The 25,647-nt window shown below is 39.5% G+C and overlaps 4 protein-coding genes across 4 annotated transcripts; 2 read left to right on the top strand and 2 right to left on the bottom strand.

Annotated features, from left to right (window-relative positions):
* Positions 1–5,011: 5,011 nt before the first annotated feature.
* On the bottom strand, positions 5,012–8,391 carry LOC137731414 (Nucleotidylyl transferase superfamily protein). The gene is made up of 12 exons (XM_068470521.2): positions 8,062–8,391; positions 7,887–7,985; positions 7,708–7,792; positions 7,260–7,329; positions 6,874–6,934; positions 6,742–6,795; positions 6,437–6,593; positions 6,234–6,330; positions 6,033–6,142; positions 5,727–5,833; positions 5,465–5,575; positions 5,012–5,373 (listed from the first exon to the last, which is right to left on the bottom strand). The coding sequence occupies exons 1-12, from the start codon at positions 8,215–8,217 to the stop codon at positions 5,257–5,259; spliced, it is 1,224 nt and encodes a 407-aa protein (XP_068326622.1). The 5' UTR covers positions 8,218–8,391; the 3' UTR covers positions 5,012–5,256.
* A 2,548-nt stretch (positions 8,392–10,939) lies between these two features.
* On the top strand, positions 10,940–13,849 carry LOC137731704 (receptor protein kinase-like protein ZAR1). Its single transcript, XM_068470890.2, has 2 exons — positions 10,940–12,709; positions 12,868–13,849. The coding sequence occupies exons 1-2, from the start codon at positions 11,233–11,235 to the stop codon at positions 13,539–13,541; spliced, it is 2,151 nt and encodes a 716-aa protein (XP_068326991.1). The 5' UTR covers positions 10,940–11,232; the 3' UTR covers positions 13,542–13,849.
* Positions 13,850–16,205: 2,356 nt separating this feature from the next.
* On the bottom strand, positions 16,206–20,111 carry LOC137731784 (uncharacterized). Its single transcript, XM_068471004.2, has 9 exons — positions 19,761–20,111; positions 19,548–19,625; positions 18,494–19,285; positions 18,215–18,317; positions 17,736–17,836; positions 17,450–17,624; positions 17,105–17,275; positions 16,926–17,026; positions 16,206–16,807 (listed from the first exon to the last, which is right to left on the bottom strand). Exons 1-9 carry the CDS (start codon positions 20,109–20,111, stop codon positions 16,748–16,750), a joined length of 1,932 nt encoding a protein of 643 aa, XP_068327105.1. The 3' UTR covers positions 16,206–16,747.
* On the top strand, positions 20,101–25,161 carry LOC137731950 (elongator complex protein 2). Its single transcript, XM_068471216.2, has 10 exons — positions 20,101–20,233; positions 20,935–21,179; positions 21,289–21,376; positions 21,515–21,600; positions 21,926–22,079; positions 22,439–22,599; positions 22,697–23,696; positions 23,876–24,087; positions 24,322–24,499; positions 24,604–25,161. Exons 2-10 carry the CDS (start codon positions 21,021–21,023, stop codon positions 25,086–25,088), a joined length of 2,523 nt encoding a protein of 840 aa, XP_068327317.1. The 5' UTR covers positions 20,101–20,233; positions 20,935–21,020; the 3' UTR covers positions 25,089–25,161.
* The last annotated feature ends 486 nt before the right edge of the window (positions 25,162–25,647 follow it).

Genomic DNA, 25,647 nt, shown 5'->3' with positions numbered 1-25,647 from the left:
AGAGAGAGAGAGTGGCTAAAGCTGCACTATTTGGGATATATTCGTAGCTATGAAGAGTTGGAGCTAGTGATCATGTGTGGTGCTGTAAGTTTTAGTTTTCAAAATCCATGAATCATGCACGAGCTAGAGATAGCGGGAAACGAACCAACAAAAAACCAACTAGTAGTAAAGACAATGTAGGAACAAGAGGTAGATTTATGAGGAAATATTAATTCGAGAAGATGTGTTACGAGGTTATTCATGTACGTAATTATATAAATATGTTAATAAAATTATCTTACACAAGAAAATAGTGAATCAATAATACTGCGTGATTGCGTTACATACGCATGCGCAAAATTTTGGCGCGTTGTGGTTGTACATGCGTAATATTTTTGGGTAATCAGTAACATGATGATGAGTTTGTCTGTTTGCCCGTATAAATCCATAGCAGCTTATCCCATAGTCTTCAGCGTATCTCCAGAATCCTTGATCAGCACTGCAGTTCTGTAGTGTGGGCTACATGTCGAACGCTGGATGGCACACGTCTACACAAATGACTCGTGTCTACTCGGGGAGCTTCATCCCCATCAACTTGACTGTTTTATTTTTTATTTTTCCATTTGTTTTGTCTCTCAACTTACTTACACCAATGTTATTTTAAGGGAATAATGTGAAACCGAGTTTTTTAGTATGCTCGAAATACAATTATATATGCCATATATTATTACATAAATAAGAATACATTGAAAAATCTTTCCTCGTCAATATAATTAATGCATGTTTGCTTGCAGCCTAAGAGATTATTGAATGGCATTGCTAGTTAGATTGTATACACTTACGAGTTTGTCTACCTTTTACGTGTTTATGTCTTCATCACATAATAAACAAAATTGTAATGTATGCAGTTGGGTGAATTACGTTCTCAGAGGCTACTCAAGATAGAACTTGTAGATCCATGTATGTTCATCGAGATTTATGAGACTTAATTTTGGGCAGAATTACTCATTTTAGTTTGTGTTAAATCATGTAGGATGAGTTTCTAATTGAATTCGGCACAGATGTACGTCGTGAACAAGAAATATATATCGATCTTATATTCTTATATAGATTTATATATACTACTATTTATGCTATATACCATCCATGCTAGGGTTTTGAGTTTCAGATTAATTGCACGTTCATCTATTGGTTAAATAAAAGGAAATAGGACAGGAAAAGAAAAATATCTGTTAGTCGCTGCCTGAATAATATAACCCTAGTTCCAATGTTCTGACCAAGTTTGTTTCTATGATGGAAACGATCTTCACGGCTCATTTAGTGGACAGGACATGAAGGTTATTGTTTTTTAATTGTTAGAGTAGAATTTGAAGGTTAAGGTTGAGATACATGTCCAGTGTCTGGTATAAACAAGTCAATTAGATAGGTTGGAATATGAAAAACATTTTAAAAAAAATCTTTCAACTGCAACAACAAATTTTGTGTCATTAAGTGGCATCGACTGTATAAATTCTAGCAACTATCTCTCTACCAACAGGCATAATCTGCAAATTGACTGCAACAACGATCGCGATCTAGCAAAGATCAAAAGTCAACTCGCAACAATCGCTACCCACAACGAAAATCAAGCATCAATCCATGTCGAGGAAGATGAGAAGAAGATGATGCAGTGAGGAGAAGGCATCAAAACGGAGGCGCGAGCGCGATTTGCTTCTGGACTTGTAACCCAAACCCCTGTTATCCTAGATTTATCTCATCCGTGATATTGTTTAGGCGCATTAAACAATGGTTGGTACTCAAATATAATTTACTTGATCACATCCCATCCAACTAGCGCACCAAACAGAACCTCTTATAAAAAAGCTTGGGATTTGCAGTTTGGAATCACAGCATTCAAATATTTGATTTGGTTAACGAAATGGAGGTGAGGACTGAACTATTTTTGTCACTAACTTACATTATTTTTTAGAAATTAGGACAAAACAAGATGCTAGTCATATATGAACGTGTTCTTATCGGTAACAACACATTCATTAGTATAGCAGAAAATTACAATCGTTCTTACCGGTAATAACCTTTATAAATTTTTAGATCAATCAGTAAACATGTTCTTATCGATAAGAATTCTTCATATATAATTGCCTACTATGTTGTAGTAATTTTTCAGAAAAATAATTTAAGGCTTTGGGGTCCACTCTTTCTTAGATCTTTTTTCCTTTTACATGCATTTTGCCAACACTTTTGCCTACTATATATTTTGGAATAATTTAGAAGCGAGGCTAGTGTCGGCGTTAACAGCGATGTTTTGACGTGCCATAATGTGAGGGTTAGCGTGTCAAAGTGTTAGAAAAATGCATGGCATGACACACTAACTAGCACTTCGTGGCATGGCAAAACATTATTGTTGACCCCAACATATCCTGAAATGTTTTTGAGTTGTTTATCGTGTAGACCTTGGTACCATAAATGATATTTTGATCAACATTCAGCTGCACCGTGTCAACTTGGCCGAGAGAGGATGAGATTGAGAGCACCACCACCTCCTCCTTTCTCTTACTCTGTTCTTCTGTCTTTGCCATGGTCTCTCTTCTATTTGATTCTTTTGGGTCTCTTTGCGTTTTCGGCTTCGACGGCCCTATATTAATTCTTTTCTGACCCAAACAAGAAAACCCATTTTCCTCCCCACCTCACCGTAACACTTTCCACGTTGTGCTTTCGTACAGCGTTCCAGTTTATCTCCTATCTCGTCCAATTGGTTTAAAAAATCGTAGTTGTAGTACTAGACAATATATATAAAGAAAGTAAAGATTTTACTAAAAAGTTAATTGGCAATAAAAAATAACTTAACTACATATAAGTACATGCAAAATTCTTCATTTTCTCGAGAAAAACAGAAAAGGAATGGCATATTTAATATCAAACGTGGGCACATTATCCTTGGGGATTTATAATATTATCCATACTACATGAAAAAAAGAGAGAATAAAAAGACCAAGTAGAAACGACGCAGAATCGAAGACCTGGCATTGTCAATGTCAGCACCTTGATGATGCTGATACAGTCCTTGCCGTAATACGGATCCTTGGCTTCATATCTTATATGAAACAAAGGAGACTGCGCCCAAGTCTTCCTTTCTCTAGGTCTTCACTTTCTAGGTCACTTATTCTCATTTTTGTAAACAAAGTCGGCATCGCCGAATTAGACCAGGAATAATGTGTCCATCTTTCTGCATCCGTTCTCTTTCAAACTACGCGGTCCATAATTTCAGTAAACATCAGATGATTCGTTTACACTTTGGGCCAGTGGGTGCATGCATTGAGCCGCCCCCGGGGGTGGGGGGGGGGGGGGGAATCACTTCCTCTTGAGAATTTCGGTGAACGTTCATGAATACCTTAGATGCTGATCTTACGAACTTCGGTGAATGTCTATACCTTAGATGCTGCCTTTTTGAAGATTAGAGTTAGTTTCATACATGTTCTCCAACTGTTTGATAAAATGTTTGAAAAAAAAAGTGAACAAAATAGTGATCTTAGTGAATAACAAAACATCATCATTCTTTAACAAACATATTAATGGGATGCAATGATATCAATCATTGTTAGTGTGTTCAAGATAAGTGTGTTTCTTTGTTAAGTATTCATATGGGAGCAGTCTTGAAACATGTTAGTTATCCTCGCAAATGAAGCATTAAAAGGTGTGCAGTATGTCTTTCCAAATAACTTCAGACCTACCAAGACTTGAAGAAATTGCGATATACATGTTATTTCTGGTAAAAAAAATTTCGCATTGCGCACTATTCTTACTGACCCTTTTAATATTATTTCTTGGATCCTGACCATATTTTTAGTTTAACCATTTTAATATGTGTCCGTATACATACACGCGCACCCCTCCAACGCGGAGAAGTGCGATTGGCTAATGGGCACCAATCACAATATATGAGGGCAACTGGAAAGAAATATAATACCTCCTTCGATAAGATTAGACTACTAGTATGTTGGTCAGCTTATCAGAAAGCCTTATCAGCCATTTCTAAGAGAGAAGGTAGGAGCTTGCAGTTTATCAGTTCATATGGTGAGGGACTGGAAAGAGCTCGGAGGTGGAGGTGGAGGGACTGGTTTAAGCGGCGGGAGTGCATCAGTTTTCGTGATGTTGTGGGCAGCTCTGGCCACCTTTGTTGTTATCTCAGCCATCATCTTCTCCTGTGCAGATGGTGTTCCCAAGGACAAAGCCTCCACCAACGGTCACGATACTTACGGTTCTACTTGCGCCGCTGCAGGCTGTGGAGCCGGCTGCGGTGCTTGATCAGCAACCGCCACCCGGCGCGCGACTGAAACTCAGCTTCCAAGAACCACGCTTGTGGCTGGTGAGATAGCAGCAGAACACAACTTTGAAACAAACAAATTGGCCGGGGAATAGGAAACTGTAAATTTTGGCTTTTTAGCCAAAATGGTTAATGAGATTGTTATAACTTTTTATTATGGTCTCTAAGATTCAAAATCGATAGAAGTAGACTCTCAGATCGTCCATCATCATTTTGGTCATTCTCTGAAAAATCTCCGTTAAATTGAAAAAACCATCAGTCCAATGGGAATGTTGGTTTGACAAAACTATCTTCAATTTAACAGAGATTTCTCACAAAAAACCAAAATGATTAACGGTGGACAATCTCCAAAACCACTTATTGATTGACCGTGAATAATCTCAAGAATCACTTCTATCGATTTTAGATCGCAAATACCAAAGTGAGGAATTATAACAATCTCATGAACTACGGATAAAAAGCTTGTAAAGTTTTATTTTTACTTTTTATTACTTGATTTTGATTGAATTGTTTATTTCGAAGATAAAGGTTACCATTGTATTACAACCTTACAAATGGGATGTAATTATCATGATCAATGGATAATGAATATATTTTTTCCGAATGCAAGTAGTTCTCTTATCTGACCGTTTTGATTCCAGTGGCTGACATGTTGCCATGAGCTAGCGTTTGGTTAGGCAAAGTCACATGTCTAAAGCATAGCATACATCCATCAAACTCACCAGATGCCTTGAAACCGTGAGAACAAGTTACACGCAAGATGACGACGATGTTCTTGACCATTCACACGACGCTATGTTGAAAGGTGTAAACATATGACACCACAATAATAGGTTTAAAACAATGTCACCTTTACCGTGTCCCTCCCATGTACAACTTTTACTGGATATGTCCTCTCTTAAACATATGAAAACACTCTAGTTCTTGGTATCGCATTTTATTCAGCGACATATTTACTTTCCAAGCTGTTTCCTAATTTCGGTGGATGATAAATCCACGCGGAACTTATCTTCTGGTATTGAGATGAACATATCTCTTAACTCCTCAGGAATATCAAAATCTTCAAGAACCTGACGAGGTAATTACACAACAGATCGAATAAACAACTTTCGTAAAGAACGGTAAAATGGATGGATGGTCAGTAATGATCGCAAAGCTTACCTTGAAAACACCATGTACATTACGGCCACCCACAAGAAAAGTGGTCCCTGTTTTCTTGCATCCAAGAAGTATCTCCAGCATCTTCTTGTAGTCCCCATCATAGTACTTCGGCTGTAAGGGAAGAAAATTAGCTCGCAAAAGTGATTAAAGTAGTGATAACTTCCATATGTAACTTCAGCATGCATATCCACCATCAAGATACAACTGTTATAAAACTAACTGCTCCATCTAACTTTTAACCATATGCATTGAAGGAGCATACATTAATCATCCTCGCCGCTGTGTCCGCACCAATCACAAAAGCACTGCCCGGGAAAAGTTCAGCTTTCTTATAAAAAAATGGCTGATTGGATATAATGATTGTTTGTCCTGTTAGACAAAGAGAAGAATTATGACTTCTACATCAAATAAGTAATGACTCATTATCCATGTTATACGCATATATAACATGAAAAGATTTTCTCCTCAAAAAATTTCACCAACTAATCCCGTATAAAGACTCATTACCCCTCAAAATCCTGGAAAAGGAAAAGGAAGACAAACAAATGTCATAGATAATCAGCCTCACCAACTTTTTCAAACTGCTTGACACGATCTTTGATTTCTGATACTGAAAGTGGAGGTTTATCAGCATTGACTGCTGAAATCTCAAAGCATGGATAGCCATTGCCGCATAAGCTGCATATAAATGAGTGATTGGCGAGTATTATTATACATGCCTTCTCAATTTTGGAAAAGAGAGAGTGCCAGTTAAAGCAAGCTGTTGTACCTAGTAGCAACCTCCAAGAGCTTCAAGTGACCTTCATGTAATGGATTAAAAGAACCAGACAATATTATCTTCCTTTCTGCAGTCGACATGTGTGGTTCTGCAAAACAGTCGATTAAAAACAAAGCATTATGCAAACAGCCAAGGACACTGACCTGTATAACTATAGAATACATAGTGCTAAGGTTATGTTAATTAAATCCTACCACTTGAAAACGGATACACCTTAAAGCATATTTGCCCATTAATAAGTTGCTCCAACTCTTCATCTTCACTAAAATTCGTTTCACATTCATCAGGTACTTCAGATTCAGTGAGCTCTGAAACAAATGTCCCGGGAACTTTGCATGAATTTGCAATTGCCTGTAACAAATTAATAGAAAGAAATATGAGTTTAAGCAAGTCACATTTAGCAAAGCTACGAAGCTAATAAAGGGGTGGAATTACGTTGCTAAATTTTATTTCCCTATATATAAGGTCCCCAGAGTAACTAGTAGAAATTTTCTCAGACCTTGAGTAAAAGATGACTTGCAACCATATCTTCTTCCTCTCGATTTCGTAGACCCTAAAATGACAACAAGCATGACATAAGAGAATGGAAAACTTGAAGATCATAATCAAGACAATAATAAATGACAATCACCTTAGAAAGGGTCACTGTTGACACCCAAAGTCTGTCAGATGTCCTTGTTGACAAGTGAAGCCTAAACATCAAGAAGAAAGAATGAAGTAAGCAGGCCTAGGTTGACGAAGCATGAAGAAAACACTAAATAAATAAAACAAGCCCTTATGGGAGGTGTTATGTGTGTAACATATCTTAAATTAGAAACCATAAGACAAACTATAACATGTACAATGGCACAAACGAATTGGATTTTATGAAAACCAACAAATGTCAAAATGCAGTTTCTTACCTGGATCCTCTGTTTCTGCCATCATTACTCAGTGGCTCTATTTATGCATGCTAGAACATACAACAAGTGCATATCCAACTAGATCAAATAAAATATGCACACATTCAAATTATACCTGTGGTCTCCGAGTTTTGGACGTGAGGTAGCCAAAGTAGCAGTAAAACCTACACCAAGAACCGGGGAACCTATTGCACAGAAAAAGATGGGGTATAAGAGCCGCATTCACATAATACCTAAAACAATATGCGTGTGTTCATCGGCACTTAAGCTACAGATGCCACCTCATTATCCTGTGTTTGGCACTAGAGCAACTAGAAAGTTGAAGCTTTCCACGCCACGCAAAGCTAGTCAACCAACTAATCATATATATGGAATGATGTATAAAGTACAAAGCTTGGAGGAAATGCAACTCCAAGACATAGCTTTAAAACACTATCCGAATCTGAATTCAGAACTCAAGTATGATTCTATACTTATAACCGTATATATGTACGTGTATATATATATGGACCCTATATATGTATAACCACATAGTGAACCAGTGAGTGTGAATTAGCACTAACCTGGCGAGGAGAGCTTGAGAGCGCGATTGTAGGCCAACAAAGCCATTTCTTCAGCAGTGTGTGCACTACAAAATTGGTTCGGAATCTGCAGCAACACAGAAAGCAAACAAATTTCGATCAAATTCCATAAATTGACGAACTAATAAACAATTAAGAGCGAGAAATAGAAGAATTAAAACCTTGCCGAGCAATTGGATCATCGACATTCTGGAGTAGGGCACCACCGCTTCCAGGACCGTGTTCGATGCTCCGGGAATCGACAGCAGCCACGCCACGGCCTGATTTATGCTAATCCTGATTAATTAACCATGATAAATTCTCAATCACACACATTAATTTAGCTGTAAATGTTACCTGAGAGGCTCCGCCGACGAGATAGAGGACGGACTGCGTGGGGCTCGAGTGAATGGCTTCCACTAGTGTCCTTGTTCTCACGCTCATCATACTAGGGCGCGCACTCATGCAGCCTTCCTTCATTGACGTCTCCTCTCCTCCATCGTCGTCATCCATCGGATTCTCTCTCTCTCTCCCTCTCTCTCCCTCTCTCTCTTTCCTTTTCTTCAGTCTTCTTCTGTCCGCAGCCGCAAAACGGTGTCGTTCTATTCTGTGTTAAAGAGTTCTGTGGGACCATTCAACTATGGGTCCCGCCACCTGCCCAAATGATCATAATGGGGTGCGGCCCATTCCATTCTAGTAAGTTGAGAAGCCCGATACAAAGGCCCATTAAATCTGGGGCCCAATTGATTTAGACTTGTCAGTGCCTAGCTATATAGCCACCATAGTCGTACATTGCAGGGTCTGTCGTTCAAATAATTTTGCGCTGGATTGATTTGATCGTTCATCGGAATGAGTTGACTCATTTTTTATTTTATTTGATCGTTGATGAGAGATTTTCGTGCGCGATAGACGGAGAGGGCAGCGGGATTGTTTTTCTTTCTCCAAAATTTCCAAAGTTTTGACGGTCTCTGCTGCTGCCTAATTATGCTCTCAAATTCAAATAACGTCGGCTTGGCACTCATGACGAAGCACATGAGTTGCTTTCCAATTAAGATACCAATTATAACGAGATACATGTTAATACTACAATAAAGTTCATCGAGTTACATATCAACAGCAGACGAAAGCAAAAGATTTTTCTCAACTATAAAAAAAGATCATTTTTTCACAATTAAGGGCTAATGCCATTATTCCACTTAACCCATTTTTAATACTTACTAATTGTAATTATGCTTGAACCTTTGTAATATGTAAAATTTATATTATTAATAAGAACTCCTTTACCCTCGTGGATGTAGCCCAAGTTAGGGTGAACGACGGATATCTTTTGTTTACTTTCATATCTCTATCTTTTTACATATTATCTACATTTGGTGACTAAAGTAACCTTGCGAAGATCACACCTCGATATGTTCTGAAGTCAACTTGATTTTATACATTAACAGTGAACATTGTGAAAGACCGTTGTTATTTGCCAAACTCGAGTCGATTCACAAGCACATTCAGGAAGAAAAATCGAACAAATGACATTTAAATTTGGCGTATATACCATTTGAGTTACAAATTTTTTGCCGAGGATAATTGTTGTGATGTAAATAAAATGTGCCTACTTTCCTCCATACCAATTTAGCAAGAACAAATGTATGATGAAATTGGACGGCACATATATATGGCTGATTGCTGCTAAAAAATGGAGGTCCATTCTCCGTTGTGGGTGCTGCCAAGAAAAATTCTTTGTATAAAGATATGTCAGTGAGTTGGCGTCGTCTCTCTTATTTGCAATGGCAATGCAGTTGCAGACAGACACGAGTGGAGAAAAAGGAACCTTTAAATTAGACAAAGATACTTTCTGCTGTAAAGCTCCTTTTGTAGATGGTGGTGGCCTGGAAGGAGCCTGCTGTGTCTTTGTCCTCGCCTCAAGTCGCCATTTACCGACACACAAACAAGTAATTAACGTCATATTAACTTATTAATCAATTAACGTTGATCGGTTGCTATTTATTCTTACGTTGTTTTTTAATTAAAATCAGTTCATAAATTAATTAAAAGGTTGAACCTTGAACCGTTGGCAATGCCATCCATGTCCTGCCCTTTACAAAACTCGGGTCCAGCCAGCCGCCCCAAATCCCTACACTGGAATTCTCAAATTGCAACTCAGGCCCTCCAAAATGATTTATTTACTCTTTAGTCTCTGTAAAGTACGAAGCTTTGTAGAGTGGGCCTCACCACTGACAAACGGCTACTCTCTAGACTCTCCGACAGTCTGAACCGAAGCTCACATGTCAATTTATCTCCATTTCCCATTTCATTTTTTCGCGATAATTACAACTGTTTCTTTCTATTTTTGTCCAATGCCATGTCAGCAAGAGTTTTGGCCATGTTTCCAGTGAATTTAATAAGGGACCGGATTATGATTATGCCCCTTTAACGGTTTATAACCCGTGTGGAACTATCATCACTCTCTAATATGCACTTGTTGGATAAATTTTTCAGTATATTAAGAATACGTAATGAAAAATCACATGTCATATAAATTTTCATATGTTTTTCAAATTGTACATTGATATATTCTTCTAATTGTACAATGATATGTGATATTTTGTTCTGTGTTCTGAACACATTGAAAAATTTATCAACTTGCTAGTTGCCTCCCTGGCTCTTCATTTCACCGCATCGTGATTAAAAAAAAATTTAGTATCCGATTGGCAGCGGCTTAAGTGTTTGTGCAATCAGACATACAAAAATTGGGTGTCCTATAGTTTGGTATCATCCATACTCACCCATAGTTTCACCCCATTTAAAGAACGATGCATGCGATTATTTCCATACAAGAATCCGTTCATGTGTAAGGCATCTCTCACAAGTGTAAGACCAATATCAGTGTGGGTGTGAGACCACTGTGGCTCAAATCAAACCCTACTATAGAAGCCCATATTTGTTTATGAGGGCTATTCTACAAAAATCATAAATGATAGATCGTAATGAATGGCTTGATTAAATATTTTAATTGAAGCATACAAATTCAATGAATTTATTCCAACAGCCTCATTGTTAGCAAGTAATTAATTACTTTGGTGATTAGAACCTTTTTAATCAACCCGTTACGTTTAGAACTCAAACCCTACTCCATCATTTTAATATAAATTAGACTTACAAGTTAATATAAATTAGCATAGAATTGTAATATAAAAGTAAAAATAAACAACTAAATTGCACTGTTCCCATGGACAAAAGCATAGGTTCCAACAAATATCGCGACAAATTGAATTGGAGGGATTTGAGACACAGTTCCATATGGATCCCCACACCAACTTCTCTTTTGCCATTTTTCTATATTCCCAAGGTCCTTGCTTGCTGAGCCCCTCTACCGTTCTCCATCACTGTTGAAGCTTTCACACTTCCTTTCTCTCCCTTCACCTCCATTGTCTCTCTCAGCTTTCTCCACAACCCCCCCCACTTGGTTTCCGCAGCAGAAAGAACGGTAAAGGTAATCCCTTTGAACTCCGACTCTGTAATTTTCTGCTGGAAATGTTCTATAATTTGATTTTGGTGCTTCTGCTGCTCTGCAACTCTCATTCCCTGGTGGATTCCTTGAACGAGGAAGGCTACGCCCTTTTGTCGTTCAAGCAGTCCATTGCGGAAGACCCAGAAGGGTCTCTGAGCAACTGGAACTCCTCTGATTCCAACCCCTGCACATGGAATGGGATTACATGCAAGGACCAAAGGGTTGTTTCTCTCAGCATTCCAAAGAAGAAACTTTCTGGGTTTCTTCCTTCCGCCATGGGAGCCCTCTCCGAGCTCCGCCACGTCAATTTAAGGAACAATAAGTTGTACGGAAGCTTGCCCCTTGAGCTTCTCCAAGCTCTGGGGCTCCAAAGTTTGGTGCTTTATGGAAATTCCTTATCTGGGTCTGTCCCAAATGTGATTGGTAATCTCAAATACCTTCAGTCCCTAGATTTATCAGAAAATTTGTTTAATGGTTCGTTGCCCGCGTCGATTATACAATGCAAGAGGCTCAGAACCATCGATCTTAGTCAGAATAATTTCACTGGCTTTCTACCAGAAGGGTTTGGAAGTGGTTTTGTTTCTCTAGAAAAACTTGATCTTTCTTTCAATAAATTCAATGGCTCGATTCCAAGTGATATGGGAAATCTGTCTAGCTTGCAAGGCACTGTTGATTTGTCTCATAATCTCTTTTCTGGTGCAATCCCGGCTAGCCTTGGAAATCTTCCCGAGAAGGTTTACATTGATCTTACATATAACAATTTGAGTGGTCCAATACCGCAAACTGGTGCTCTGATGAACAGAGGACCAACTGCTTTTATTGGGAATCCTGGTCTTTGTGGCCCCCCATTGAAGAACCCGTGTTCTTCCGAAGTTTCGGGTGCTAGTCCGCCATCCTCGATTCCGTTTCTGCCGGATAACTCCCCCCCTGGGGATTCTGACGATAATGGTGGAAAGAGTGGGAAAGCAAGAGGGTTGAGTAAAACAGCTGTCATTGCAATTATAGTGAGTGATGTAATTGGCATTTGCCTTGTTGGGCTGCTTTTCTCATATTGTTATTCGAGGTTTTGGGCTCGTAGTATGGTTAAAGATGAAAATGGTTTTGGCAAGGGAGGTAAGGGAAAGAAGGAGTGCTTGTGCTTCAGAAGAGATGATACAGAGACATTATCGGAGAATATGGAGCAGTACGATCTAGTGGCATTGGATACACAAGTGGCATTTGATCTGGACGAGCTTCTTAAGGCGTCTGCTTTTGTTCTTGGAAAAAGTGGAATTGGAATTGTTTACAAAGTTGTGCTTGAAGAAGGAATCACCCTGGCAGTGAGAAGATTGGGCGAAGGAGGTTCCCAGAGATTCAAGGAATTTCAGACGGAAGTCGAAGCAATTGGAAAGCTAAGGCATCCTAATGTCGTTACTCTGAAGGCATATTACTGGTCTGTTGATGAAAAGCTGCTCATATATGACTATATTCCTAATGGCAGCCTTACCACCGCCCTTCACGGTAAGCTTACCGTTTTTCCTTGTCTAATTTTGGTATTCATACTCTTGTTAGTGGTTGTTATATTCTCTTATTAATGGTAGGTGGATTTAACTCAGATTTGCGAATAAAACTATAGCTGTGGTGTTTTTGTTGATTTGATTGTTTTGTTATGTCATTAGGGAAGCCAGGGCTGGTATCATTTGCACCGCTATCATGGTCTGTTCGGTTGAATATCATGAAGGGAATTGCAAAAGGCTTGGTCTATCTGCATGAGTTTAGCCCCAAGAAATATGTCCATGGAGATTTGAAGCCAAATAACATACTGATTGGACAAAACATGGAACCCCGCATTTCTGATTTTGGACTTGGACGCCTTGCAAATATCGCTGGAGGGTCCCCGACTCTACAATCCAATCGAATCCCCACAGAAAAAGCACAAGAAAGGCAACAAAAGAGTGCAGCACCAACTGAAGCTTCTGTGGTTAGTTCGTCCAGCAATTTGGGATCTTGTTATCAGGCTCCTGAATCTCTGAAAGTGGTTAAACCATCACAGAAGTGGGATGTGTATTCGTATGGGGTAATCTTACTCGAAATGATTACCGGAAGATTGCCAATAGTCCAAGTGGGTTCCTCAGAAATGGACCTGGTTCAATGGACTCAGCTCAACATTGAAGAGAAGAAGCCTCTTTTAGATGTTTTAGATCCAAATTTGATGCACGACGTGGATAAGGAAGACGAGATTATAGCGGTTTTGAAGATCGCAATGGCTTGTGTTCACAGCAGCCCTGAAAGGAGACCAATAATGAGGCATATTTCCGATGCTTTGGACAGGTTGACCACATCTGCTGTCTGAGATATGATGCGGCAAATTCAATCCACTTGTGAAGCTTGATGTTTGGGTTAGTTCAATCTTAGTGATCGTGCATTTGTGTATTTGGCGTAGGCATTCCAACAGTAAGATTTCTGCTTTCCTTACTGTTATTTGATAGAGCTAGGTTGAGGTAGTTCTGCTGAAAGAGCATTGTTAACTGGATTGTGCATGGATTGGCCCTTAACTAGTATATATGTGAAGGATGATATCTTCATGCTCTTATTGCAGGCCCTTTGTATCTTGTTGTCCTTGTAGGTTAATGAAGTTGTTGATTTGTTTCTTGTTCCTTACCCTCTATCTCCCAGATAATCTTTTAACCATTGAACGAAACGGGTTTGCCTTCCCCCTCTAGGATATGAACGATAATCGCCATTGAATTTAGACTTTTTAGCCAAAAAGATCCTTGAGATTGGCATAACTCATCACTTTGGTCCTGAGATTTAAGATCGATAGAAGTCGTCTCTGAGATTGTCCACTGTCAATCATTTTGGTCCTTTCGTGATAAACGTCAGTTAAATTGAGAATATTTTTGTAAATCAACCGCTCCACTTGAACCGTTGGTTTCTTTAGTTTAACGAAAAATTTTCATATAAGGATCAAAATGATTGATTATAGACAATCTCATAAACCACTTCTATTGATTTTAAATCTCAGGAATCAAAGTGATGAGTTATAACAATCTTAGGTACCATTTTAACTAAAAAGCCTTGGAATTTATTCTTGTTATGTTAGCAACAAATGTCAGCTAAGCTACATTGTTAGAGCGAATGTGTTTACCTGTGCACCTAAGCTGGAATCTCGTTTATCGCAACTTAGACTAGTTTAAGGTAGAATATAAACTATCTTTTGTTAGCAACTGGCTGCAAAGTGTTTTCAACTGCCTCATGATTTCATCACGTTGTTAAACAGTAGGATTAAGACAGTTGACTATCTATGTACCTACCATTTAGCGCGAACACAGGGGGAGTGGACTCCACCAAACTATTTAATCAAGATTAAGACAGTAAGATTCCAGCTGTCCTTTGATCAGTTTAGTAATTAGTAATTAGTAATTAATCTGCGTGTTCTCTTCTGTTGACTTAAAGCAGAGTTTCTTTGTCCGAATGTATATGGTCTAACTTGTCCAATTTTGCATTCTGTCACTAACCTTTCAGTGGCCTTGTGGATTCTGATTTTCTCCCTCACTAGTCACTGCAGTAAACAAACACGTGAACGTCTCCCGTTTATGTGTCGGTGAGGTCGCGATATCTTAAGGGTAATCGGATATTTTTCACGTGATGCGATATCTTAAGTGCAGAATGCTCGAGTTCTTCACGCTCAGGTTAGCCCGGGGCCAATCTATCAGAGCATCATACCCCTCCAAGCTCACCACTAGACAAGAAAATGCAATTATCACACGTTAAAAAGCAGGATGGCACAATTGTTGAAGAAAGAAAACGCAGACATATGTGAGTTTGGCCAGTTGGCCTGTCTTGAACCAAGTTGGAATTCTGCTTCAGACTAGTTTACAATATCTCTCGTGGAAGTGATCGAAGAAGAAAAAGGGAGGAAGAAGGAAGGTACAATGTGCAGATGGATGGTAAGTTTCAGGCTGCAGAGTTCTGAGGCTGAGACCAAGATCATTGATGGTAATTACCAGTAACAAGGCTTGTAAATATTTAGCTCAAATAATGAACATGTTCTTACTGATAAGAATATGTTCATTTTTAGAGCTAAAAATTTTCAAGTGTTCTTACCAGTAAGAACATGTTCATTATTGTAACTAAATATTTACACGCATTCTTACAGTAAGAACTTTGTAAATTGTCAGCTTAATCAGTGACCTTCATATATAATTGCCTACTATTTTGTAGTAATTTACAAAAAAATAATTTAAGACTCCGGGGTCTACTCCTTCCTAGAATAATTTAGAAGCAAGGCTAATGTTGGGGCCAACAACAATGTTTTGGCATGCCACGATGCAAGGGTTAGCGTGTCAAAGTGTTAGAAAAATGTATGGTATGACACTCTAACCCTCGCATCATGGCACACCAAAACATCCATGTTGGCCCTAACGCGACAAGCGTCGCTAATTGTCAACAGAATGTATGTCATGACACGCCTTGCATTCTATCGACAATTCTCCAAGCTTGTTATGCCGTGCCACTGGGAGGGTTTAGCGTGTAAGAAAGCTCGATGCATTTCGAGCCATTAAATTTGACTCACTACTTAGCTTTTACGACATCTGCTGCTATATACTGGAAGCAGTAGTGAGTAGACATTGTACCATGGGAGACAGAAAGTGTGCCTCCATTACCAATCACCCAGTGTTGTGTTTGCTTATCTACTTGTGCTGCTACAAAACATGCAAGTACAAGTTAGGAACAAAACTCCACAACGACAAGGGATGGTCTCTGTGATCCTGACAGCATTGGTTAGATTCTGCAACCCAAGCTTGCTACAAATTAAGGGTCCGAAAATTCAGGTCGGAATTCAACGGAAATCGAACGCGGGAGATCAGCAAATTAAGGTCAGAATTCACGGAAATAGGACGCGGGAGATTGGATTCATCAGCCGGTTCGACAAACTTACAACGAATTAAAAAACATGCCCTCTAAAGATAAAAGACATGAAACTTTCAAAATAATAAGATTCTCAACTTCTTACTTGCTCTTCCACCGCTCCATGAAATTTATTGAGAACACGAAACGTACAGCTACAATAGCGGACCTTAACGTCACATGATGAGAAAGATACTAATAAGATATTACACTCTTTGTAGGAATTGTACACAAGAATCTAAGGAAGAAAACAAGAGATTGATATACGGCCACGTGGGTTTGTAATCCGTAACTTGGTTACACCACGTAGCTATGTTCTAGAATCATACAATAATTTTTCGAGTTCACTACTTTGCTACTTGCTGACAAAATGCTGAAGGTGAAAAAACTACTCCTCCATCATGCTGGCCTCAAACAAAAAATAACAAAATGGGTCACCTGTGTATTAACTTATACTTTAGGAATTTAAGTTCTTCCTGTGTGGAACGCTTCTATGCACCCGGTTATCGTAAAGAACTTGATCAGGTCGTGCACCAATAAACATGATGAAAGCCTTTCAAGCTGGTTGTGAAATAAAGCTTACTCCCGTAACAAGTTGAACTTACTCCCGTAACAAGTTGAAGGGATTAAGTTTCATGGTTTTGGTAATTATTTGGAGTCGTGCTGACAAAGAAATTCGACTATACATGGATAGACCTGCTCCACTGCCTGCAGTTCAATCGCATATAGCTATAAACATGTGGCTGTGCAAACAAATATATCAATAGAGAACGTCACACTATTGTACCATAAGAGAGGGAGAGAGACGGAGAAGAAAACTTCGTACCAATTTGCCTCCGACCAAATCATAATGAGCGTAGTGTGGACCACCGGGTTCTCCAAATAGTTTATATGTAACCAGGTGCTGTGGAATCAGCTTCACAGTTTCTGGTTCACCAAAGTATCATGAGCACGAATCAAAGAAAATTTAGAGAGAACATAAGCCCGTCTATGATATGAATTTACCTTCTACCGCTTCAGGTGGGCAAATTAGATCCTGGTCTCCAGCAATTGCCAAAATAGGGACACTACTTTTGTTTAAATGGTCCTTGTACAAAAAGGTACCGCTCCTGTCACGTAATCCACCCTCCCGAAAAGCTGTTGTTAACTGCAATAGAAGTTTTGCGGGTATGGTGCCTGCCATTTGTAAAAAGCACAGAATCACTAATGGTTGACTTGTTGATGAATCAGTAAGAGACATCCATGGAGAGTGGCTCTAACAACTTCTTTTTAAATAACCACCCATCATGGTTGACTTCGAATTTCTCAAATGGAATTGACAAAGTATATCGTGTCGGTAGGAATACTTACAAAAGTTATTCAAAACGAGTTTTTTCAACAACTCTGGATGCATCATGTCCTCTGCTGAAATCAAGTTATTGAGCCAAGAGAAAACATAAGGAGGACGGTTTGAGAGAGGATAAGTTGCTGTCAGTAGTGTTCCTAAGGGAATAGCTGGCACATTGAGAGCCTGGGCGGGATCAGCCTGCATGACAAGTTCCTTGACATTAGTTCCTTAACAATGTTTAAGCTCCACTTACACACATTCATTGTACTTAATTTAGAGATGATCTACCGCAACTCTGCATCCACTTACAAGGGGTATGAGCAATTTGAGAATTGACTTTGAAGAAGTGTAATCAAGTGACGACGCTAATGTTACAACAGCTGCCAATTGAGACTCTCTTCCTTCAGAACCTTAAAGATGAAATAATGAAGCTACCAGATCAGATTCATATACTGGAGCATTTCTCACACGTATTACAAAATGAAAATAGTACCAAAGCATATCAAGGAATCAAATCTGGAAGCGTTCAATCAATGCTATATGCTATCAGTATTTAAGCAAGTTCTTAAGAGAAATTTTCATGTAACTGAATAACACTCAACCGGACTCAATTGTATTGGGGAAAGAAAATAACACATTAAAACACTGCATGAGGGGTAGGAAAACAGCACGTAAACCAGTATGCAACCAATCAAGTATCAACAATGATACATAGAGCAGCGAATTCCACCCAAAAGGCAAATAAAGATAAAGAAAAAGAAATGCATGGGGGAAAAAGGGATTCTCACCGCATCGTGAAAGCATTGCATAAAGCAAAATACCACCCATTGAGTGTCCAATGGCTAACAACTTCCCATCCTTTGGCTTACTCTCTGCCATTATATATTCCATCTGTAAAGATGACATTTGAAGACCATAAATTCATCATGTAAAAGGAAGGATAATCATCTGATTCAATATAATAGAGAAGATACTATGTGTAATCAAAATGGATGCTTCTTCTAAAGACTAAATTCAAAAAGGGCAATCATATGAAAGCCTTCCATCAAGATAAATTGTCACCTCACCGCAGCAGGTACATCCTCTTCCAAGTAATGGTCAAAGTCCCAATCATATTTCACCATCAATTCAAGTTGTTTCTGGAAATCTTCCAGCGTGGAATTAAAACGCTCTTGCAAGTCAAACAATGGAGGTGAAACTGATCGCTGACCTTCTTCGATGATATTTACAAGCCTTTGACTGAGGTCCTTGATCTGGCTAGCAATAGCTGAGTTTTGTCTGGTCTCTAACAGGCCTGAAATCTTATCGTTTATCTCATTAATACGTTCAGATAATGCAGAACCAGCAAATAGTTTTGAAATTTGGTCAAGCAACTTAGCAGACATGATCTTCGATTGACCTTCACTAAGAAAGCCAGAAAATCTTTCTGACAGCTGCGTAAAAGTTTCTGTCAACTTTGTCACTGATTTTGATTCATCCCCTACAGTTATTATATTTGTAACGTCTCCACTGAAAGCTGAAATCACTCCTTGAGCAGGAACCTTAGATGCTGAGGCACCAGACTGCTTTTCTGCAGAAAATGCTCCATTAGTGGCACTCTTAGAAGCTGAATTATCATGTTTTTCTTCTCGAGCAGGAGTCTCAGGTGCGGAGGCAACAGGAAAACCATTTGACTGCTTTCCTGCAGGAAAAGCTGCATCAGTTGCACTCTCAGAAACAGCTTCCATCTCTTCAGATCTTTCACGGGCAGATTGCTGAATTTCCTTGCGATCCGATTCTTGCACGCTTAATCCAGCACCACGAACTTCGAGAACCCATGTCTCGAATCCTTGCCTAGACATGTAACGTGCAAACGAAGACTGCAGATATGCCACATTCATCAGCAATCACAAATAAACAAACTCATAAAATGCACATGTTGACACTGAAAATTCACTCCTTATAGTATTCTTTCTCAAAAATTATGAACAAAGCCGTAAATTTGGGATTTTTTTACAACTTTTCTCTATCATCTGGCTATAAATTAACAATATTTTAACAAGAAAAATGATTTTTTTTAATAGATATATTAATTAAACGATTAATTGAACATTACTAACAATTATATCATGCAAATGTTACCTCAGGAGAGAGATCATATCCAATGGCGTTGGTCCCCACTCCTGATAACAGCAGCAATGGATGTTTCCTCTGAGGCGCCTGTTTCAGTCAACACTCAACCTCAATTTCTCGTAAATTATAAGTATTAATTCCTAAAAATTGTTCCATTTAAATTTTTTTTTTAAATTTAAATTGAACAGAAATTAATTCCTTTTCAAAAATTAAATTCAGTACCTTGGGGCACGGGTGGTATCGCCAGAGCGCGAGCTTCCAATCGGAGTTCGGCACGGACACGTAGTGGAGCTCATCGGCCGTGCATATCGACGGCTTCTCCGGAAGCTTGACGGCGGCGGCCTCTCCGGCGCCGGTGGAGAAGGCTCTGAGCCGGAACGACGTCGTCCAGCACGAGGTCGACAGCGAGAGGACTCGACGCGCCGCCGAGGCGCGCGAGCCGAGGAGGGTGGGGCAGAGGGACCGAATCGTGGATAACGACGGCGGTGACGTGGATGATGATGGCGATGATAACGATGATGCGTGATGATTCAGGAGAAGCGCGCAGCGAATGTCGTACTGGATTGCCGCCATCTGAAGCTTGGTCTTTCGGTTGTTACAGTTTGAGCATTTCGCGGTAGAAGCGGCTGAGACGGTGGAGTGGGGCGTTGAATCTGAACCTGAGTCTATTGCGACACCTAAGGATTCAGGGACAGGTGTGTACAGACGGTTCGGCTTCCACCTGTACAACTTTTTATTTTGTTTTTTTTTATTTTTTTAGTTTGTGGAATATTAATTTAGATTCAAACTTGGACAAGTGGACTGGACAAGAATCAATTGAACTCGTAGTAATGGCCGCGCCACGTTCGCTCCGGCGGGTACACTCACTATGCAGCTTAAAACAATGTTTTAAAAGACGGTAGTGTCGAATCCTATAAATGACGAATTCGATACTAAATTAGATTGTTCATTGTGTGATTTAATCGAACTCTTTTTCCATTTAATGTAAAAATATTGTTGTACTAAAAAAAAAAATTTTAAAAAAAAGACATTAGGGGCTGGTCTTGCAGTGGGTTAGGATTAGCGCCTAGATAGTTTTAAACAGATTAAGGGGGTTAGTCAATACCTAAGTGGGTCTAGGCCAGCACCTCAGTAAGTTAGAAAAACGCCTAAGCATGTCTAAAAACCATTTCTTAATTTCCAAACACCTAGTGCCTATTTGGGGCTTGAACTACTCTAGACAGAAATTTTTAGAACAATAATTTTAAATAGGAATATCGATATTTAGGTGTAACAGGGCTTGAGTTTATAGTTTTTAGGCCCAAGAAATAAGTCTTAGATTTTGGGCCTCGCCCCATTTGTCTAACGACGGCCCAAACACTTCTTTCTTCCTTACTCTGACTTGTTCCCGAACCAGCAAAAGCAGACCGAGAGCTTCCGAGTTCCAACACCTGAAGGCTGAAGCCGCCGTCAGTCTGCCAAACCAGAGCCAGTTCTTCCACCATGTCTAGCGGAGATGGTCGAGGGGGAGGGCGTGGGGTTGGAGTGAAGGGAGTGTTCATAGGAGCAGGCTGCAACAGAATCGTCAACAACGTCTCGTGGGGTGCTTGTGATTTAGTCGCTTTCGGTGCCCAAAACGCCGTTGTTATCTTCAATCCCAAGGTCCTCTCTCTCTCTCTCTCTCTCTCTCTCTCTCTCTCTCTCTCCCCTTTATGAACTCAGTTTGTATTGAAACTAATTGTCTTTTCATTTTTTACAAAAATGGCTGCAGACTGCCCAAATTTGGACTACGCTTCCAGGTCACAAGGCTGCTGTGAATTGCACGCAGTGGCTCCCAAGTAACAAGTTTGCATTCAGAGGTACTTTGGGGACTTCTCAGAAACAAGTGAAGAAAAAAAAAGAAAAAAAAAAGAGTATTTTTAGTGTTTTCTGAATTCATGTTTACATTTTTTAAGTTGTTATCTGGGTTTCTGACTAGATTTTGCGGATTTCCACAGCTAAACACTTGGACCGGCATTATTTGCTCTCTGGAGATGCTGCTGGTGTAATTATTTTGTGGGAGTGCTCTGTTCTTGAAGGAAAGGTATAATCTTGTCGTTACCGGTGTTCATGTTATCGCAGTTCTTATTGTTTTTTGTTGGTGTTTTCTTAAAGTTTCCTTCGCAACTTATCAGTACAGTAGGTTGCATTGAATTGCCAAACGAACGTAGCGAATGGCTAGTTAAAACTGTGTGAAAAGTTGTAGTTTTAGGTCCTACCATTTATTTCCTAGCTAGTTCGTTACTTATTTCAGTTTCGGAAGACTGTTTACTTGAAAGAATTGTCTCTGAGTGACGAGTATATTTGAAAGAATTGTTTTCTGTTGAAATGTGTTATCTTCATGGACTCCCTTTGCTTTTCCTTTACAGTGGAGGTATGTGCAACAACTACCTCAGTTGCACAAGAAGGGTGTCACATGCATAACTGGAATTATGGTTTCTCAAACTGAGGCAGTCTTTGCCTCTACGTCTTCCGATAGTACGGTTTATATATGGGAGGTTGTGTTTCCATCAACTAGTGGAGGTGAGCCCAAAGTTCAATGGACTAAATCAAAAATTTTTAACTTTCATAAGTTTTATAGATTTAATATCTAAGTTGATTTGCTTTAGTTCTACACGTTTGATTCTACTGACAATGTCAAAGAAGGGGTACAAGACAATTCATGAAGTGACAACACCATTCCTCCAAACTCTTCCCTAAATCGATCTACTTAGGTTCATGTTATGGATTTGAAACAAACATTATAAAAAAGTTTTGAACATCTCTCTAGCACGAAAATATCATGTTTTTGTAGTGAATGATACAGCCAAAAGTTCTCCCTTCACATCAAATGAAAGAATTTCAAAATCAATTGGAAACATGACTTTTCTGAGTTTTTCTAGGTGACTGTGAACTGTTGCATCTGGATTCTCTCTCTGTTGGTACAAAACCCATGGCAGCGCTTTCGCTGTCAGAGTTGCCTGGAAGTACTGGGCACTTAGTCCTGGCAATGGGAGGACTGGATAACAAAATTCACCTTTACAGCGGGGAGAGGAGAGGAAAGGTATGTTGCATTATATTAATCAATCTTACTGTCTGATTTTTTTTAGACATTGTTGTGCCTTAAATATGTTTTGAATTCTTTTCATATGTACATGTAGTTTGTTCGAGGGTGCGAGTTGAAGGGGCATACAGATTGGATCAGAAGTCTGGATTTCGCATTACCTATGTGCACCAATGGTGAGGCAAGCAATGTACTACTTGTTAGTTCATCTCAAGACAGAGGCATACGCATATGGAAGATGGCTTTAAAGGAGTCTTTGGACAGCAACCAGAGTGCTTACCGGAAAGAAAAAGTAAGCTTAGCATCTTATATTGAAGGCCCTGTACTTATATCTGGCACGACGTCATATCAGATATCATTGGAATCTCTTCTAATTGGACATGAAGATTGGGTGTATTCAGTGGAGTGGCAACCCCCGTCAAATGCATCTTCTGAAGGGATTGCCTACTGTCAACCCCAAAGCATCTTATCTGCATCTATGGACAAGACAATGATGATATGGAAACCCGAAAAGACATCTGGTATCTGGATGAATGTTGTTACTGTTGGAGAATTAAGTCATTGTGCTCTAGGGTTTTATGGTGGCCACTGGAGCCCTAATGGAGATTCAATATTAGCACATGGATATGGTGGATCTTTCCATCTCTGGAAAAATGTTGGCACTGACTATGAAAATTGGCAACCACAAAAGGTTCCATCTGGGCATTTTGCAGCAATAACAGATATTGCATGGGGAAGATCTGGTCAATACTTGCTGTCAGTCAGTCATGATCAGACAACTCGAATTTTTGCTCCTTGGCAAAATGAGGCGTCTCCTAGAGAGGAGGAGTCTTGGCATGAAATTGCTCGGCCTCAAGTCCATGGTCATGATATTAACTGTGTGGCCATCATCCAACGAAAGGGGAACCATCGATTTGTCAGCGGAGCTGATGAGAAAGTTGCCAGAGTGTTTGAAGCTCCATTGTCTTTCTTGAAGACATTGGGTCATGCCATTTCACAAACATCTAACTTTTCAGATGATTCCCAAGTAGGTGTTCAGATTTTGGGTGCAAATATGTCTGCTCTTGGGCTATCACAGAAACCTATTTATGTTCATGGTAACTCTCTCTCTCTCTCTCTCTCTCTCTCTCTCTCTCTCTCTCTCTCTCGCCTTTCTTTCTTTTGTAATTTTAATGTGGTTTTAATTGCAGAAGCCCCAATTGGGCTATCACAGAAACCTATTAGGAATTGTTTTTACGGGCTTAATTTATTTATTGATTCTGTTTCTTTTTGTCAGCTGAGCAGCATACCCCAGACAAGAATGATGGCCTCGACACATTTGAAATCATTCCTGATGCTGTTCCAGTTGTGTTGACTGAACCTCCCATTGAAGATCAACTGGCATGGCATACACTATGGCCAGAGTCACACAAGCTTTACGGTCACGGTAATGAGCTGTTTGCTTTGTGCAGTGATCATGACGGGAAGCTTGTTGCTTCTTCATGTAAGGTATGTGGAGTCATTGTACTTGCTGGGATAATTACTGAAACATGGGTAATCTTATAAAGTTCTTAGGCAAAACATTGCTCCAGAGAATGGAGCGCACTTGACTGGTGGATAATTGAAGGAAATTATTTGATGGTCCCGAAAGAAGTGTAAATCATTTGAAAGTAAGGCATAACAAGAATAACTTGTTTCATAAGTTATCGTTAATTTGTTATACTAAACATGATTATGTTGCAGGCCCAATCAGCAGCGGTAGCAGATATATGGCTATGGCAAATTGGTTCATGGAAAGCAGTTGGTCGCTTGCAGTCTCATATTTTGACAGTGACACAAATGGAATTCTCTCATGATGACAAATTCCTGTTGGCTGTGTCAAGGGATCGCCAGTTCTCTGTATTTTCAATCGATAAAGCAGGTACTCTTTAGTTTAAGCCAATTGGTACTTTCACTGTTACCAGTGCCCGTTAAAAGATTGTAAGACTTCCCGTGATACATAGTTCATCTGATGTCTTTGTTTAGGCACCGATGAAATTACTTACCAGCTCGTAGCAAAGCAGGAGGCACACAAAAGAATTATATGGGCATGCTCTTGGAATCCATACGGGTACGAATTTGCCACAGGCTCGAGGGACAAGACAGTGAAGATCTGGACTGTGGAAAATGAGTCTTCAGTGAAGCTGCTCGCGACTCTTCCCCAGTTCAGTAGTAGCGTCATGGCCCTATCTTGGGTCGGTCTTGATTGCAAGAGCAACGAAGGGCTTCTCGCAGTTGGAATGGAAAACGGACTCATTGAACTGTGGAATCTATCTGTTAAAAGATCTGATGATGGAGTAGCAGGCGCAGTTGCTTCCCTTGTCGTACGGCTTGAGCCGTTGATGTGCCATGTCTCTGCTGTAAACCGTTTGGCGTGGAGAAACTGCAAGAATGAAGATTCCGGTAGCTTACAGCTCGCTTCTTGCGGGGCAGATCAATGTGTGAGAGTGTTCGAGGTTAACATTAACTGACCATATTATCGTTTTACGTACATGTAAAATCATTTTTGCAAGGGTCAATATTAATTTACCAATTCTAACGTAACAGCGAGTAATGTTATTTAGATATACAGTTTTGTTGGCGTATTTTTTAATACAAGTTTTAACAAGTGAGTAAGTGAAACGAAAAATATTTTTGAAAATAGTGGGCCCCAGAATCCGCATATTTGTGCTTGCATTATACAAGTAGAAATCAAATAAAGCTCTTCTGGTGGGAGCCACTGCAAATCGGATCGAATCCAACTCGAATTCCAAAAACAAAACTATTCCTCTTGTGTATGAATGTGACAGGAGATGATGAAGAATTAATGGCGCCGATTTCTTTTGTCAGAGCTTTCTTTGTCTTTCGCAAAGCTAGAGATATGAGATCATATAAATAAATAAATAATAATTCGTTAATTAAATAGTATGCCCCATCTGCCAAACTAGGGATCAAAATATGACATTTCACATATCCTTCATGTTGAACATTGAATTGGATGTTGAAAGTGTCAAATTTCATGGTCCGTCCCTCTTTCTATTTGGACTTGTT

The sequence above is a fragment of the Pyrus communis genome, chromosome 16, assembly GCF_041283825.1.
Source record: "Pyrus communis isolate YQ-2024b chromosome 16, ASM4128382v1, whole genome shotgun sequence".
NCBI classification, from domain to species: Eukaryota; Viridiplantae; Streptophyta; class Magnoliopsida; order Rosales; family Rosaceae; genus Pyrus; species Pyrus communis.
Note: the sequence above shows the minus strand (reverse complement) of the source record. Positions and strands in the feature narration are given on the sequence as shown.

Coding starts and splice junctions, on each gene's coding strand:
- LOC137731414 (XM_068470521.2), bottom strand. CDS start 8,217: ATGGATGACGACGATGGAGGAGAGGAGACGTCAATGAAGGAAGGCTGC. Junction 6,594..6,741: donor CAAGTCATCTTTTACTCAAG/GTCTGAGAAAAT, acceptor AATTTGTTACAG/GCAATTGCAAATTCATGCAA. Junction 6,143..6,233: donor CTCTTGGAGGTTGCTACTAG/GTACAACAGCTT, acceptor ATTTATATGCAG/CTTATGCGGCAATGGCTATC.
- LOC137731704 (XM_068470890.2), top strand. CDS start 11,233: ATGTTCTATAATTTGATTTTGGTGCTTCTGCTGCTCTGCAACTCTCAT. Junction 12,710..12,867: donor CCTTACCACCGCCCTTCACG/GTAAGCTTACCG, acceptor TTATGTCATTAG/GGAAGCCAGGGCTGGTATCA.
- LOC137731784 (XM_068471004.2), bottom strand. CDS start 20,111: ATGGCGGCAATCCAGTACGACATTCGCTGCGCGCTTCTCCTGAATCAT. Junction 17,027..17,104: donor CCCACCTGAAGCGGTAGAAG/GTAAATTCATAT, acceptor TTGGTGAACCAG/AAACTGTGAAGCTGATTCCA. Junction 16,808..16,925: donor ATTTGGTCGGAGGCAAATTG/GTACGAAGTTTT, acceptor ATTGAACTGCAG/GCAGTGGAGCAGGTCTATCC.
- LOC137731950 (XM_068471216.2), top strand. CDS start 21,021: ATGTCTAGCGGAGATGGTCGAGGGGGAGGGCGTGGGGTTGGAGTGAAG. Junction 22,080..22,438: donor GTTTCCATCAACTAGTGGAG/GTGAGCCCAAAG, acceptor GAGTTTTTCTAG/GTGACTGTGAACTGTTGCAT. Junction 24,088..24,321: donor TTGTTGCTTCTTCATGTAAG/GTATGTGGAGTC, acceptor ATTATGTTGCAG/GCCCAATCAGCAGCGGTAGC.